Source organism: Lutjanus erythropterus, chromosome 7 (assembly GCF_056507025.1).
Source record: "Lutjanus erythropterus isolate fLutEry1 chromosome 7, fLutEry1.hap2, whole genome shotgun sequence".
Taxonomy (NCBI): Eukaryota; Metazoa; Chordata; class Actinopteri; order Lutjaniformes; family Lutjanidae; genus Lutjanus; species Lutjanus erythropterus.
Genome location: NC_139323.1, coordinates 6483360 through 6501729, shown reverse-complemented (window position 1 = coordinate 6501729; position 18370 = coordinate 6483360). Strand labels below are relative to the sequence as shown.

At 39.0% G+C, this 18370-nt stretch overlaps 1 protein-coding gene across 1 annotated transcript; it reads left to right on the top strand.

The window, feature by feature from the left end:
* Positions 1-123: 123 nt before the first annotated feature.
* Positions 124-9895, top strand: scp2b (sterol carrier protein 2b). The gene is made up of 5 exons (XM_084722467.1): positions 124-281; positions 2027-2117; positions 5056-5185; positions 5423-5502; positions 8806-9895. Exons 1-5 carry the CDS (start codon positions 259-261, stop codon positions 8899-8901), a joined length of 420 nt encoding a protein of 139 aa, XP_084578593.1. The 5' UTR covers positions 124-258; the 3' UTR covers positions 8902-9895.
* Positions 9896-18370: the final 8475 nt, after the last annotated feature.

The following is an 18370-nucleotide window of genomic DNA, read 5'->3' as shown; positions in this document are numbered from 1 at the left end:
TCAGCCATACTTATTTATTTATCTATAATTATTTTAATAATTATGTTTAGTTATTCAGTATTAATTAAAATGGCATTCACTCACATACTTGGCCGCTCTGTTCTCTCTGACATCGACACATCGAGTCTGAGGATCCTGGGAAACAGGAAGAAACGCGGAAGTGTAGTCAGCAGCAAACAGCAGGCAGAGCAAAGCACAAGCTACATCAGTGGGACTTCACAGCCTGAGGCACTGTTTGTTCACTAAGGTCACAGCAAAATGCCTGAAATACAGACACCAAGGTAAGAATACCAGGCATTGTGCTGTAAGTTATAGTAGTGACACGTTTGGTGAGAATAATTCATGGAGGTCACCCTCGTTGTTCCCGGTTAACATTACACACAGTTAGCTACGAAACGTCAAACAGCTAACAAGCCTCTTCAGTTTAGCTCTTTGATACAGGACAAGGCTTCAGCTACCGCGCTAACGCTTCGTTAGTTACACTGTACACAGCACATAATTATGTCAGGCAGTAATAGTACACAGCAGCTACCTGTGTACTTTGTTGTGCAGTTGCAGCTTCTCCTCAGCTAACTAAGCTGTCAGGATGGTGACAACCTAGATTCAGCTGGAATCATCCTCAGTAGTGGACCAGTTTCAAAAATTGTTGTCCACATTAATCACTTACACAAAAAACCATGAGAAAATAGGGTCCAAAACAAAACAAATACCCTTTAAGTAATAGATATATTTGTATAGAGATACATGATTTTCCTCTACATTTAATGTAAACTATATGCTTGCTATGTAATAATGTGAATTGTATAAGAATCTTTGTACTGACATATTTTGAGACTGCTGCACATTTAGTGGATGATTTCATTCTATTATAATTCACAGATTAACATTAATTTATTAGTTGTTCTGTGATATTCTAAAGCCATATATGCCTTGTGTGTATTGTGAAGTTTCTTATAGCTGGGTAAAAATGTTTGGTTTTTTTGTTAATATGGAGGGAGTTAGGGCTGCCACTAATGATTTTTTCATAGTTGATTAATTGGTTGATTAGTTCCTCAATTAATTGATTCATAGTTGTTGGCCTATAAAATGTTAGAAAATAGGGAAAATGTTGATCAGAGTTTCCCAAAGCTTGATAAGACGTCCTCAAATGTCTTGTTTTGCTCACAATCTAAAGATTTTCAGTTTACTATCACAGAGGAGTAAAGAAGCCAAAAAATACTCACACATAAGAAGCTGGAATCCGATAATTTTTTTTTTTTTTCATAGTTGGTGATTAAGTTAATAATTGACAAATAATCAATTAATAGTTGCAGATCTAGAAGGAGCATATACTCGTCTGTAATTAGTTGAAACATTTCAATTTTGAGCAACATGTGTGTTCATTTCTCTACACCCTTTTGTATTGATAAAGAATTTGCTGCATAAATGGATGCACATGTAAAAATGTTTTGTTACGGGATGTTAGTAGTTTATGATCATGTTATGAAGGCATGTAGGTGACAAAAACATGTATAGTGTGAAAAGTCACAACCCTGACAAACACAGTATGTTGCTGCAATGTTGTGATTGTAACATTTGTTCATATATGACGTAGCAAAGTCGCTGCAACATTACACTTAAAACATGATGTTGCTGCAACATTCAACATGCTGCTGTTGCTACAATGGTACATGTGGTGTTCCTGTGATGTTACAAGTTGCAAAAGTTGCAGCCACGTGCCTGCATGCTTCCCACATGTTAGCAGGGAAGTAGCTGTGTGGTTGTTTAGATACACCAACTGTGAAAGAGACAGTGATTGTGTCAGATGTGGAGGCCAAAGTCTTTATGAACATTAATACCATTTGTGAGAATGATAATGGCATGGGCTTTGTGTTGTGTGTTGCCTCACACAACAAACGGTGGTTTGTAATTCACATGTTATAATTTGAAATTAACACACTATGCTTCACTTCTCTGTGCTGTGTTTTGGTCCCTGTCTGTTGTTGCTAACCTGACTCTCTTGTTCTCATGCCTTCATCGTGTCAAGGATCCGAGCCATGAGCACCAGCGCTAGTGACGGACTGGAGGGGTTCAAGGCGCACGCTGTGTTCCAGGAAATCAATAAGAAGCTCCAGGAGGTGATTACATGACTCACAGTAGGGCATAATAGTGTACTCCTTTTTATTTCAGTGGTTCTTTTAAAAGTTTAAGTTTTAAGAGTTTTTGTTTAATGTATGTGTTGTACACATTTCATTAAAGGGATGGTTTGGATTTTTTTTGTGGGGATGTATGACGTACTCCATAATCTGTTTTTACCTGCAGTAAAAACAGGGATTTTATCCTGCAACACGGGAGTTGCTGGTCTGCTGATGCCTCGCTGAGTTAGTTTTTGAACTAACACTTAAATAGCACAACAAACTAACAGATTTAGACAATGGTAGACTAGAAACTCCTGTGTTTCAAGTGGTAAAATTACTGTTTTTGCCAAAGGAATCTGGTGGCCCTGGAGACAGCGATGTTTGACTTACTGTATATAACAGCAGTTTCTTGTCACAAATGGCAGTCTGACGGCAAGATAGAGAGGTGGAAATAATCTAAATATGTGTATTGTGATATGATTTGCAATTTTAGAGGAAATGATCATTTTTACATCATTATTCTCATTTTCACTGACAAAAAATTGAAATGAATACGGTGTGATTTAGCCCTAAATTTTATTTAAACTTTTTCACACAGACTTTATATATCTGATATCCGATCTAGTGATTTTGGCCAGTATCAGATCGGCTCATCCTTAATCCTTAATCTGTATTAAACAAATATGTTTGCTCAAGTCTATAGAATATTATGTATAGTCCTGGACATCTATGCAGCGCTACAGTATTTAATGTAAAGTGGTATTTCAACACACATATCACCTTTAACAAATATTCTGCCTTCTGCCATATTGTGATTTCAATAAAATTATGATTAATTGTTCAGACAGATACCTCACACAACCCCACCTCAACAAATCTCAGCTATCAGTCTAAGGAGATATTAAACCATCCAGTCATACGCTGTTTCTAGGTCTGTGCTACACCGCTGTATGAGCCTCATGGTGACACTTTTAGATCCCCACCCAAACTTTCATTTTTATAACACAAAGATAATTTCAAGCTTATGTCGACTCAATCAGACAAATGGTTTCCTCCCAACCTCAGAGTTTTTAAGCAGTTACCTTTGCGTGACCTCAATCGTACCAGATTCATCTCAAGCTCGCAGGCGGTGCTGTCTATGTAATGAATGGGATTTGTCATCAATGAGAAAGTGACAACATGGCAGACATGGTGTAGCGTAATATCTCAGGCAACTGATCAGACAAATAGATTTAACATTTCAGATGCAGAGCACATGTTTAGTAACACAGTCTGTTGTCCCACTTATGTATTGCAGATTTTTCTGCTTCCACTCAGATCCAAATTTTTTAGGCAGATTTAGGGTCTTGTCCCCCATTTTTTTTTTAATGTATATTCAGCTGTAGTGTAATCTGCAATAATATAAGAAAAGTAAGAGGAAGAACATTAGCTTGAAACATGCAGAGTTAATGGTGCCCAGCTTACTTGCAAACAAAGTTTTTGTTTACTTATAGTGTTTCTCAGCAAAACACATTGTGTGTGTTCTATAGGTCTAACATGCTCAATACATTTTTTTTCCTCCAAAAATATTTTCAAAGCGAGGAAACCTGTGATAAAAACATTTTTATTGTTCTATAATAATATATAATATTCTGTATTATATTATTTCATTATAATTTTAGTTGAAATAATTAATTTTTACTGCTGCATGTTGCTAACAATATTTAATTGAAGGGTTAAAGTCTGTCTGCGAGCAAACCGGACTCGCTCTAAACCAAACAACCAATCAGGGTTAGCTAGCATGTAAGTAGCGACTCTGTACAAACAAGTGTTATCTGGATTCTCTGTGTCCTTTTTTTTACCACTGAGTCTGAGTCTATCCCCAAAGACACAAAGGTATGTAGAAATATGTTTAGTTGGGAATTAAGAAATGTATTATTTAGTTTGCAACATATTAAGTACCTAAAACACATTAATTAATGTAATTAATTAGGACATAATCGGTTCATTTTACAGTACAATTTACTATTCCAGTATCTTCAGTATTAATCAGGGATTAAGATTCATAAATTTGTGCAAAAGACAGATGAATAAATTGCCCCTGAAGATGATCCCTCTCATTCTTTATCATTTCTTGCTTTTCCATGTATGATCCAGAGTCAAGAAGTCTCAGGTAGAGCCCACAGCTGATTCACCTACGATACGATACGATACGATACGATACGATACGATACGATACAATACGATACAGCTTTAATGTCAGTATACACTGAAATTAATTGTGCATCCATGGGCAGTACTGTTCAAGATATTTACACAAATTATATACAGTACACATATGACACTTTTCACAAACATACAACAACATCACATTCACAACACATTAAACAAGAATGATAAATATAGAGTACATATCACATCATATCCTCTACATTCAGATCTCAGTTTAGCAGAGGACTAATTTGGGTTTAGCAACAGGGTAGACTGAAATATAAAAGAATTCTCCAGCCTGTTGTGTTTAAATGGAGGGACTCTGAATCATCTGTTGGCAGACAGAAGTTGATATTCTCTGTTTAAAACATGCAGAGTCAGAAGGGGGGCTGTCAACAAGTCTGAGCATGCTTTTGTTGTGAGTTGCTTGAAAAGAGTGAGCCACAGGTTGGCCAGTCTTTGCACACATCTGGATTTTATTATGTAGTTTTAAGTCTCATAACACTGCAGCATGACACTCTGAATCTACAAAAACAGAAAAAAAATCTAAAAGATCTGAGTCTACAGAAAGTAAATGTGTTGTATCATAACTTATCCTGAATAAAACAACATTGGCATGTCTAGATAAGACATGTAGTAACAGTGCTGTGAGCTTCTAAATATAGTAAGTGAAAATGTAATTCACATGTAAAACAGATGCTGTTGGGTTTTCTTTATGCAAACTTTATGTAAACTGTCCTTTGCACAGGAAGGGGAGCAGTTTGTGAAAAAGATCGGAGGAGTGTTTGCCTTCAAAGTAAAGGACGGCCCAAACGGACAGGAGGCAACATGGTTCGTGGATGTGAAGAACGGCAACGGCTGTGTTCACAACGACACAGGTAAGACCACTCAGCTGCCTGGAGGACAGTATCAGGGTTTCTGTTGTCTCGTGTCACAGTGGACACCTATAGTGACCTGTAGTCATGTTAATATTCAACTGTGGGTGGAAGTTCAGGTGAAAGTTCAGGGCCTGCACACATTGTTTTTCTGCTTCCAACAAATACTTGTTTTTCTATCCCTGAGATGTATGTTGTTATTTTTAAATGAAGCTTGGCTCCTGTGTCTCTGCCCTGCAGCAAAGAAAGCAGATTGCACCATTTCCATGTCGGATGCAGACTTGTTGGCCTTGATGACGGGGAAGATGAACCCACAGACTGTGAGTATTCGATCTCAGTGGAGTTTGAGTGGACTCTAGCCTGTAGTATTGATGACTGAATGAATGATTCAAATCAAAAGTGTGGGATAATTTAAATTACACCTGTCTTACCCTCAGAGTCAGCCTCCTCTAGCCAGAGTGCTGATGTCCACAGGTTGCGCAACTTGAGTGCCTCGCTTGGGGCTGAGGTGGTACCATCTTGATAGTGCTCACATGTGCATGTGCACTTTGCCTTCACCTGGGTCAAGCAAACATTTTTTTTTACAAGCAATGTCTAGAAGTAATTATGACTGAGAAAATGAAACATTATTAACCATACTTTATTTAAAAAATATGAAATGCAATGTAAAAGCTAATGTGTTAATTTAGACAGTTAAACAGCAAAGACTTTTCAAATTAAAAATCAAATATTAGTTCATAGCTTTTGTTTTCAGATAAAGTTTTTATTTACAGTTCTTAGGGGCCCTCTTACAGTGTACTTGAATATTAATAAAATATAAAAGCCTTTTCTGTAATTTACACATGATGTTTGAAGATACCCACTCTCTACTTTGTGGGTAGTCTCACAATGCCAGCAGCAAGTTGCAGTGTGAGGGCACAATGGTTTTTTTGGCACATATAACATGTCATGCCCTCTGCGATACGTATGAGCCGGGTTAATTTGTTCAGCCATTGCAGGTCAGAATCACTGGCTCTGTGTTTTGGAGACAATCTGAGAAGATGAAAAAGTTGAAATCACATAAACCCAGCTTTGTGGTAATACACTCCTCATGTTAATTACTTGGCTTTGGCAACTGTCTTTATACCCTCACCTTGACTCATCGTCCTGTTCCTCTCTGTCACAACCAGCTATTTCAGCTTCTTGTGGTTGTGCTGCTGCTGCACTACTTTCAGACCCAACAAATTTACAGCATCTCATAAGTAACATGCATTATTACCGCTGTAATATAATATAATGTAAAGTTATTACAGATTAATGGCTGATGTTACACTTTTACCTGGTGTCATGATTCCCTTCCTTGCTAACTCCCTCTCTCGTAATCTATGAGCCATATCTGCAAAGCTGAAAACATTGCACTGACTGTCCTTTTTCTTTCTTTTTAAGAAATTAGACATGCTTGGATGACCAAAAAAAACTTAAAAACAAAACAATATTCATCTGTTTGAACAGCAGCAGAGAATCCTGAAGCTCTTCCTCGTTGGTAGTTTTAACAGCGCCTTTTCCAGCACTGTGCAGATTACAATACAGCGCCACACCACCACCACGTCGGCGCAATGTTACACTTGCCTTTACAAATGACAGAAATTCACGGAGAGTAATGCTTGTTAATGTTGGCATTAGACATGATAGACAGATTCATCCAATCACCTGTCAAGTGTTTGTTTTTGAAAGTACCTGCCCTTTTCCAAACAGTATCTAAGGACGACTTCCATGTCAGGTCAAGTTTATAACTCACAAAAACACAAGATGGAAAGCGACAAGGCTGGTTTCAGTGGACATCCAGGGTTACACTTCACATTTGGGGTCTTGTTCATAACATTTTGTATTGATTAATGACTAAAAGGCTACGTGCACAAAACCAAAGAAAAGAACAGCAGAAAACTATTGATTTATAAAACCATCTCATGTACACAGTTATCCCTTTATAACTCACTGTCATTTTGAAATGTTGCACAAGTCTCGTCTCCTCAGACGGTGGTAAATTAGCACCAGCCTCCAGCCAAGTGCTGGTAAAATATAAAAGTGGCTGGTAGATTTCAGACACAGAGTAAAGATTTACTGTTGAGAGACTGGTGTATGTGAACATTTATCTGTCAAAAGTTCATTTACCACCCTGACCCTACTGTATAACCTACTGCACTTATTGATTACTGAAGTTTACAGCCTGGAGAGCAACTCATGCCGCTTGGGGAAAGTAATGAAAAGAATATTTTTATATATGGTCTTGAATGCAGTTAATGTCTTGATGATGTTATTAATCTTTTACATTTTATGGTTTAGTGGTCTCATTTTTTATTCTGACCATGTGTGGTCATAGTTGAGGATATATACAGTGCAGCACTGAAGACAATAAAGTTTAATTGGGTGCAAGTTGGTTTGTTATTTTGATTCCTGTGTAAAATTTCAATTTTAAAGACGGTAAGTGAAACCATATTCACTTCACTGTATATCAGGCCATGACATTACTATAATTTTTTTGTTTGTGGTTGTGAATTCTTGTCTGGGACAAAGGTGTTTTCTGGGACAGAGCAAGATTATAAATAAAAAAAATTAAAACAAACCAAAACATTTCATAAATTACATATATTTCACGTTTATATAAATCCTTAAAGAATACATTTTCTCCAAAAAACTGGAACAGAGTGTTGGTATAAATAATTTTAAAATATGTGTGAAAAATAACATTAATCATTTCTTTAGAGATTATTCTCAAAGGATCAATATAATAATTTTCATAGGAGTGATACATTTTTGTTTTGACATTTATGAGGTTTACTTTTTCCTTTCCTTTCCTCTCCTCTGCAGTATTTGCATGTACACAATTTTCTAGTGAGGAGTGAACTTTAAATCCTCAGCTCCCTCTTGTTTTTCATGCCGTGTGCAGAAATGTTTTCCAGCCCTGAGCTATTACATACAAAAGCAGCGAACATGAGGCCCACCAAGGTCACTTGTGCCGGGAGAGCGCTGTGATGACACTCCTCTCTGCCATCAGTCCTTGGCCATTTACAGTGATTACATGTATCAGGAGTCCCTAGAAAAGCTGTCTCTGCACTTTGTTTGTGTCATGAAGAACAGCTGCGCATGCTCCAAGTCAAGAGTTTTTCCACTGCTTTATCTCCCATCATTTAGAACTTTGAACTTCTTGACTTTTTGCATGATGTTTTAATATAAAGGCAAAATTTATCGCTTCAGTTCTTCCGTTTCTGTCATAAACCCACATGAAAAAGCTTTGATTTTTCCTTCTGAGAACTGAGTTAATATTCTAAGAATTTCTACTCACTCAAGTGGTCACATTATTACCTCCTGATATGATTCACCTTTCCATTTCTTTTTTTCTTGCACTCCAGTCCACATTAATTTCTCTAACTCTGCCCCCTCTGTGTCTGTGTGCCATGCAGTTTCCTGACATTTTATAAGCTGTTGTTGCCGTTGCCCCACTTTCCCTGGGTTGAGTTAATCTCTTACGGTAACTCTTAAAACCAGCAGCATGTAGTTCTCTCCAGCGCAGACAGAGTACAGAACCGTACTTCAGATTCAGGACTGCCTGGATGACGTTTTCCTGCCCTCTCTCTGATCCGCAGGCGTTTTTCCAGGGCAAGCTGAAGATCACAGGGAACATGGGACTGGCCATGAAGCTTCAAAACCTGCAGCTGCAGCCGGGCAAAGCCAAGCTGTAGACGAGACGTCGGAGCTGGCTCAAACTACACCTCTGAACACTGAGTAGAATCAACCACGAAGATTAAACAGCAAGTCTGGTTTCGGATAAATCTCAAAGGGATAGTTTGGATGATTTGAAGTTGGGTTGTATGAGGTACTTACTAATAGTCAGTTTATTACCTACAGTAGATGGCGGTAGATACCGCTGTGGACAGTGTCATCAGCAAAATGTAATCTTGCCATGTAAAAAAAAAAAATCAATATCAGTTTACGCTGTATTTAGAATATCTTCACTGCTTTACCATGCCATTTCTGATAAGAAACCCATGTTATATAATCCAAATATCACTCTCTCTTGCTCAACCAGACTCCATTGGCAGAATCAGTCATTTTACCTCACAGAATATGGGAATTGCTGCCTTGAGCGCTTGTTTTTTGTGTGTGTGTTATTTTGTGACTTATGTGACTCTGAACCAACCTTTTAAAACCCCAGAGCCACCTAACAAAACGAACAATTTAGGCAGTGGTGAACCAGCAGCTCCCACACTCTGCAAGTGAAAATGATGATTTATTCAATGAGCAAGAGAGAGTGATATTTGGCTTCTATAGTGTTATTACAACAACAAAAGATGTAGTTGTGAAGTACCGTGGGATCATGGGAGTTGTTTTCTTCATTGTAAAACAACCACCACTGCCGTTTAAAATCTATTTGACTGTGACTCGGAGAGAAATCATGTTCGCGGACGAGGTCATGTATGAAAGTTTTATTCACGTTACGTTAAATCATGTTTGCCAACTTGCCTCTCTCTCATATCCGAGTTATCCTGTGTTTTCCCGAAAGTTCTAGCAACTAGCAGCTTGTAGGAAGTGCAGTTTCCTTGAATAAAGTACAGATTTCTCTGGAAACATTTGAGAAAATGTAAATATCATAGGTCTGGTGTTTTTAGATATTTTATTGCAGAAATGTTACATATAGCTTTTTTTTTAGGTGTAACTACATTTTGCTGCTGATCCTGTCCACAGCAGTGCCTTACTTAGCTAAGTGCCTCATACAACCCCACCTCAAATAATCCGAACTATCCCTTTAAAGGACTGTAAATCTACTCTGTACCGGACTGAACCACTTTTCCTACTAACGACCTGACTGACTGACCAGGGGATTAGTCAGCAGCCCTGCCGATCTAACTCTGAGAATAAGAATAGATGGACAGATAATTCTCTAATTAAGTCCCTCTCATGATACTGTCAGTACACTGTAGAGAAGAGACAGGCGCTCCCTACTAATTCAGTTTATGTCCAGTTTTCAATAAGTCCATTGCTAATGAAATCTTTTGAGTGTATAGTGTCTGGAAATGTTTTGAGTTGATTGATTTAATTTTTCCACCATCACGGACACGACAGTCTAAGTGCCTCCTCGTCTCAGACTCAGAAGGTTTTTAGCCAACAAAATAGAAATGTTTTTCACTGTGGCCGCCCAATGTTTTAACGGAGGGGGCTGTCACTTTCCGCAGTGCTCTCATAACTGTACGAAGATTTCTACTAAATAAATTTGTCTTTGCTGCAACGTCCATTGGGTGGTCCTGACTTGGGTCTGTTTTTCCTCAGAGGCAATTGTGTTTTGCACACACGCTCGCGGCGACTTAATGTTTCTAATCATTTTGAAGACATAAACAAAGCAGTCAGAACAGTTTATCTGTGAAATGGCATATAAAACCTGACGTAATAACATGCCGGTTCTGTTATTTAAGATGTAGGCTGCTTGACTTTTATGATCAGATGGCAGTGGTAAGTTTATGGATGTTAAAATGGAAATATTAGCCAGATGGCCCAACATAAGCTCTGGTGTTTATTCAGTGTGAAGGATAAGACGTTAAACTCTCATGATCACACTCCTCCTGGCTCTGCAAGATATTAACACACACGAATGACTCCTGCACAATTTAGGGGTTCTGTTTGGGGTTATATTAGTGTGACCCTCCGCAATAATGGCCCTCTGTTCATATGCGACAGCTCTTGGATGTCAGTGACAAGCTGTCTGGGGCGGGTGTTCGCCTGTTTGGAGGACCTTGCACTTTTTCCAGCGCTGCAGCGACCTGATTCCAGACTGCCACGCTGTAGTTTTTCCTTTGTAAATGGAGGAGCATGGCTAAAAGACAAATCTGTTAACTAGCTCTGACCCAGATTCCACCGCAGCTTTGGCTTGGCTCTTGTAGTTTTCTGGGTCTTGCTCTGCAGTCACACTGGGGTTATTTCATTGGTCACTGAGACTGTTTTCATATTTAAGAGAAGTTCAACATCTTATGCATGCATCAAACGTTTATTCAAAACATGCTTTACTGCTCAAATCTTAAAGCTACTCCAATGAGTCTTACATTGGTTATAAAACAGTCTCAATTTATTACTCATACCTCTATATGACCTACATAAGTTAAGACAATCAGTGAGAAAATTGGCTATTTATATAAAGTTTTAATGTCTGTCACTGGGTTAGATTCTGTGTGAAATCAAATGAAACAAGTCTGTGATAACATTTTTCCTGGCATAGTTAAAGTTTGTCTTATGTTAGGCATTTAAAAAGAAGCAGGAGGAGATGTTTATTTAAATAATTTCATTTTTGATGTTATATTTTGCGATTATTGTGAAGGAAACATTACTGTGTTTGACCACAGGGGGCCTCCAAAATCAACAAAATATCGAAAGTTCCTTGTAGTAGCTTTAATGTGAATAGCATCCAAGCTGAATTTAACAACTTGTCAATGTTGAACTTTTTCCCTGAATGAGGACTTAAAGGGCCACTCCACCAGTTTTACACATGAAGTTCATTAGCAAATATGTGTGCCTCTGGAGATGTTTGGTCATATCTGAGAAAATGTGCTGTCCTTTAATAAAACTCTCGAGCTTGTGGTTATGACCATAGGCGGTATAATAATTAGTGAATGGGGTGTTTGTAACGTCACCCTGCTAACTCCAAGCTAATCCAAAAATGGTCAAAGAGGTGGCTACCTAGGGGCTAGCCACCTGTGAGAGTAGCCACCTGTCTCTCAGAGCTACCACGGGCTTAATTACGCACAGTTTCAAGCCTTTATTAGCTGTAGAGACCAAAACCATTTTTTGTACCAGGCTGTAAACATGTTTATTTCTGCTCTAAATGTGGGCATTTTAATATGGGGGTCTATGGAGACTGGCTTTTGCAGCTAGCCTCAAGTGGCCACTTGTGGAACTTCAGTTGTTGGCACTTATCATTGGCTTCACTTTGCAGCCCCAGATGTTGCCTCCTGGTTCTGATATGGGAACTTGTATACACAATATGCTTGGTGGTTAAGTCCTGACAACACTGCTGCTAGGATGTGGCTACACAGACACCAAAATTGTCAGGGTCTCGGAGCCCCTGAGGCTAACAATTTAGTGAGCAAGCAAGCGGGTAACATAATGCAGAAAATGCAAAGTCATAAAGAAAAGAGAGAGAGTTTCCTCAAATATTGGCTATTAAAAGATCACACAAAAAACTGTACGACTAAAATGAACATTGGAAGGCAACAATAACTAATGATGTCATCAGGGTCATCTTGGCTTGGGCTTGGAGATGACAAATAGACCTTTTTCACAGCAGCTATTTTGACATTAAATCATGAACACGGTTGTTACCAATTTTTCTAATTAAGGTTCAGTTTCATTCAGGTCAAGCAGAATCAGGGTGCTGCTGTTGTGCATGCTGGCTCACATTAAAGGCTCCGCTACACTAAATGGAACAGGACCTAGTATATATTGGTAACACTTGTGTTTACCGTACAATTTTATATAAATATGGCTGAAAAAAGATGTGGGTGTTTACCAAGAGGGGAGGAATTCTATTACTGTTGTATTATGGATTGTATTAGGATCCAGTGTTTTTGGAGCTTGCCACATACAAGGAACTGAGAGTCAGGTTACAACTGCATTAATTTTGACCATTCTCTTAAAAATAAAGTCCAACATTGTGGGGATGCAACACTAAATCAGTGGAGTGCCCCAGTGGAGTGATGAGCTGCATTTAATGTGCTGTTATACTTTGGCATTAAGGCCTTAAAATATGTTCCATGTCGTCTCCGCTTGCTCTGTTGTCACCATGACCCTGACCTTCATAAAATGTTTGCTACTTTCCATGAGTTATGTAACACAGCAGTGATTCAGCTTGTGTACAGGTCATTACTGAAATGATTATCTGATGCAAGATGTGCTTTGTTGTGTGCCTCCAAAAACCCAGGGGTTTGTTTGGAACAAGCAGAAGATGAATTGTGTGGTTTGGAGCACCGATAACCACAGAATAAACGTCTCTACGTGGACGCAACAAAGCAGGGAAAAACAGGACCTCATAGCTTAGAATATATTAGACAAACCTGTAGACTGCCTGCTGTAAATGCTACATGATGTGATAAATGTCACTCTCAGCAGGGTTGGTGTAACTTTGTTGACTAAAGTTGCGTTTCCACCACAGGAACTTTCCCCAAGGAACAGGAACCTTTAGTTGAAAAGTGCGTTTCCACTGTAGGGACCAGGGTCTAAATAAAGTTAAAGGGACATTATTTTATTCTCAGACCTCCCTGCACTGGGGTAGTAGTACTTGCAGCATTTTATTTCAGCCACTATTTTTAAAAGTCTGCAGCCTGTGCTTTGACACATCAACATGGAGTTACAGAGGAAAGGACAGTTGGACCGTTGACAAAGTCCAGGCCTTATTGAGTATTCATGCTGAGGAGAAAATCCAATGGGAATTGGAAATGTGTAGTGCTGTATAGGTGAATGCAAAAATGAAGTGTAACCGTCACCTTTTCATACATCAGTATTTTGCCTAATCTTCGCTGGTCCTTTCTCTGTCTCAACTACAGTTGAGTCAGGTTTTTTGCTTCCATGTCTCACGCTACAGACATGCTTTCATTTTTATCAGTGCAGCTGTTGGAAACAGCTCTGTACGTCTCGCTTCCCATCTGCATCTGACAGGCGTAAACGCAAGCTTAAGTGTTTATGTAGACCCGAGGCCTATTTTTTTCGTATTACATTTTTGTTGTAAACAAGAGACTGGTGCCCATTAAAAAGGTATTGAAAACATATTTTATCCACATTTTGTAACCTAGGTGGAACTGTGTGCTCCACAGCCGAGAGCAGCTCATTCTGCTCTGTTTTTATCTGACAAACTCCTTTCACTTAACACAACAGCTGGTAAGCAAGGCACAGGGACTTTTTCTGCAGTGTTTCTGTGGGCAAACTGTACATTTTCTGCCACTAGAAGACTGCTAAACTAAAATCCCTCTCTTCTGATTGCCAACATCTGTCTCCCTCCTCTCTACTCATCCACGCCCACTGTGTGCACGCATGCACACACTCACACTGCAGTGCTTACGCATGGTGTTGATGCTATCTGAGTGTCACACGCGTGTGTTGATTTTAGTTCCTTGAAAAGTAGTTCCTGGTACTAAATAATCTGGGTACTTTAGATGGGAATGCGGTGGAAGCTTTACTGGATGCTTTTTATATTACAAACACACTTGTAGCCCTTTTTCGACCAGTGAGAACTTAGTGCTATCTGCGCTGGTGCTAGTGTGAGTTCATAGGTGGTTCAACTTGAGAACCATCTAAGAACTGGCCTGCTTTTTCACAGGCTAGAAAGTCATGTCATTATGTAACTGCACATGCCTCCGCCTCCTCCCAGCAACAGAAACTTAAAGCACATCACAAAGCACTGTAACGCTGGTTGCAAGTCGTGATAAAAAGGCAGAAAAAGAAGCACTACAGCTTCTAATTGCTTTTTAACAGCTACAAACTAATATTACTGCCTACTAAATGAATGACTGAATGATTATGTCTCTCATCGCCAACATTGTTTACACCGAAGTGGACTCAAGCAAGACACGACTGTAACGCCACCGACTGCCACAATCTCATCTTGTGTAACGCCATATTTGGTGACCCATTGGACTATGTGACCTGTGGTGTTAGAAGATGTACTCAGATCAGCTATATCAGATACTTAGGTAACTTCCTCAAATGATGCGGGTTACAGGATCTGGTGGGTAACCAAATATGACAGCCCCTCACACAGCGGTTCTTGATGAATGCTCAGATTCATTCCACCCCGATCCGAGTATTCTCTTCACTCAGCAAAGAGTTCATGCCACTGTGGCACCGGTGTTCAGGGCTGAGAGCCGGCTCGTTGGCTGTTCGAAATGTGAAGACCTGGTTCTAAATTAGGCTCTGGCCCCAAACTAGCCCTGGAACCGCCTGGAACTTGAAGCCTTGTTTTGTAGTCCGCTTTTACATAAGAAGAGAGTTGCCCTCTAAAGATCAGCCCTCAGTGGAAAATAGTTTGCTTGAGTAAAAGATGAAAAGTATTAGTTTATAAAAAATGCAGACAGCTGTGTGGAGAGAGAGAGCAGGCAACATCCAGCTGTAACTAATAGAAACGGTAAACAAACTTCGTGCCGGTGCTGTTTGATTATGTGTCTGAGTTTTAATGCTGCAGGGCCAGAAGTGTAGGTATGAGCTCATTTTCTCCTGAATAAATAGAGATCGGAGGTCACGTGATTCCCTACTGATCTATATACAGGCTTACATGATCCGTGCTGCTCTGTGCAGCGTCATGGAGAATGACACCAAACCTGCAACCTGTTCAAATGTTGTAAAATGGTTCTGCTGGAAGGGGCCGTCGCTTTGTGGAAGCTGCCCGAACATGTTCCACTGAAAGAGTGGAAACTTATTAAAAACATGTAGCAGTGACCGGAGCCCCTCTGAGGGGAAAACAGCCTGCCAAAAATATGATGAGTAATAACGCAAGCATGGATCGGAGTGTGTTTTCTCCCGTTTTCAGGAGGGGATTGAAGCCTATAAATCGAGGTCTGCCTCTCTTTCTCTCAGCCTGAAAACAGCAGCTCGGCAAGCATGTGATTATTACTAAGTGAGACTCCCAAAACCCCATCAGACTCTCAGGACCCGGTATCTTCCACCCCAGTCCGAGCATTCATCACTATCTTCATTCTTGTCTGACCTTGGTGGCTGCGGTTCCAGCACAAATAGCTTTAAGCGGGAGATTTATATACTAGACAAAAATATTAAAGGTCACTTCTAGAAGATTCACTGATTCCTCAGTGTTGAGTGAGTCCAGATGCACTTGATAAAAACAGTTTCAGATTTTAAGAAACTAGATATAAAACTATAGGAATCAAGTGGTGAAATAACAGATTGTGTAGATGTCCCTGAAATGATCGCATGAATAACTCACTTTGTGTTTGCACTCTGTGAGAATAAGAGCAACGTTCACAGCCTGGCCTCTAATGAAGAAAGCATCAAGAGGCTTCTGTATATCAGTATATGCTGTAACTTTCTTTTTTTCAATTGTAGCAAATGAACACTTTCAGCATTTCTCTGATTGATTATGTAACCCGTTCCTAGAAACAGCTGAGCTACTAAGAGTTAAATACTAGCTGCTTTCTAGGAAATTATTAGAAAACATAACAGGAAATTTCTTGGAAAACAAGAAACCCATTACAACAAAGTGTGTCCTTCATGTTACCTCAAATCAAAATTGACTTTTAAACTTCACAGAAAATGCACTGCATTACAGTGAGGCTGTTTCTTTTAAAAAAGGCTTATTTTACCCTTAGAACCAAATACTTGAATGCAGATAATGCTCTCTGCTGTTGGATAATCTTTGGGAAAATGCAGTATCTCTCTATTTCTGACATATTTTCAAACTTTTTTTCCCTTTTCATTATCACAGCCTGTTTCGGGCACTGGACAGCGTGTATGTGCCCCATACGAATCAAAAAGTCTAATCTCTGGTTACGTCTCCCAGACTTCTTCAGAAGAATTTCTGTTTCAAGGAATCATCTTTTCTATGTCTCATGGAAATCAGTCTTGATGTTGGCAGCATGCAATGCAAATACAAATACAAAATAATGAAAATTCCCCTGCATTAAAACTGAAGTAACGTGCCTGTTTTAAAAATGTAAGGGATAAAAAGTACATAAAGTAAAGTAAGCAGATTTTTGTGTTCAAATGTAAGCAGCTCTGCTTAAAGACTGGAAACGGGGAAAGAGCAGCACAACCTTCCATAAAACCACAACCTGTGACATACAGTTTGAACAAACGAGATAAAGCATGTTAATAAATGAGCTTTATAGATGCTGATATGCCAAATGTGTTATAAACTGGAGAAGGACTTGGCTTTTACCCCTATAAGTACTGTATCTCAATCAAAGCTAAGGAAATACACTTCAAAATCTTACATAAAATATATCCTGCTAACTATTTTATTGCTAAATGTACAGACACTGATGTTTCCTGTTCTGTCTGTTCTTTTCACAATGTAGAAACAGTCTCTCATTTTAGTGAGGTTTTGGAAAGATCTGGAGATCTTTGGAGTCTTTTTGAACCTGTCAACACTTCTTATTTAAGATCTTGGTTGTCACTATGATAATCCAGATGACAGTGCAGATCACTTTCTACGATTGTACCTTTTCTTATAGAATTAAACTCTTTAATTGATAACAAAAAGAGTGACAAGATTCCAGAATACCACCTCGATTTAGACTCCTATACTTTCCCCTCTTTCCCCTCATTTAATTATTATATCATAATTATATTCATTTTCTTTTACTGTCCACATTATTCATTTACATGTGTTATATGTCTTACCAGCCTGATTATTGTCATATTGTAATCAATCAAAGGAAAAAAAGACCAAATTTATTAACTTTGGACAGAGCTAGGCTAATTGTTTCCATTCTTAATGCTAAACTAAATGTCACCTGACTAGATTAATTTTAGCGTACAGACATAAAAGTAGTCTTCTATTGTAAAATGAGACTAATTCTGTAGCTTAGCTTATTTTTCTCAGGCCCATTATTTAGAAACGACAGTTTAATTAATTGTAACTACATTTTTGCATATTGTGTTCTGCTCTGGAACTATATAATATGGCAACACCTTATGTGCATGTAGTGTGAGTTATGATTAAGATTAGCAGAGTGAGATGTAAGACGTGAGATGCCACTTTTGCTGTCGGTGTTCAGTTGTCCTACGTTTTCACTCGGACACGTAAGTGGATTGAAGCCGTCTCTGTGCTCTTGCTTTACGCACAGTCCTTCAATAGTTCAATTCAGTAACCACTAAGTTTATAGATAAGGCAGAGAGAGAACTCTGTCTTACATTATCTAACTCTCTGCAAAAACACGAAGAAGCGTATTTCCCAAAATGCTGATGTGCTACTGACATTAAAACATCAGATTTTTTATGCTGTTTCCCTGCAAGGCCTTCCACACACACACACACACAAAAACTGCGGTCGAGGAGCCGAGAAGACCTCACTGGCTGTTGAAACACAGACAGTCGAAACTGGTTTTAATCAGAAGCAGGAGGTCAGAAACGAGGTGTGTAACCTAAAAAACGAAACAGGCGAAAACAAATGTTTGTGCTGCTGCTGATGCATGGCGGTGCATCATCCCGGCTCTCGTGCAC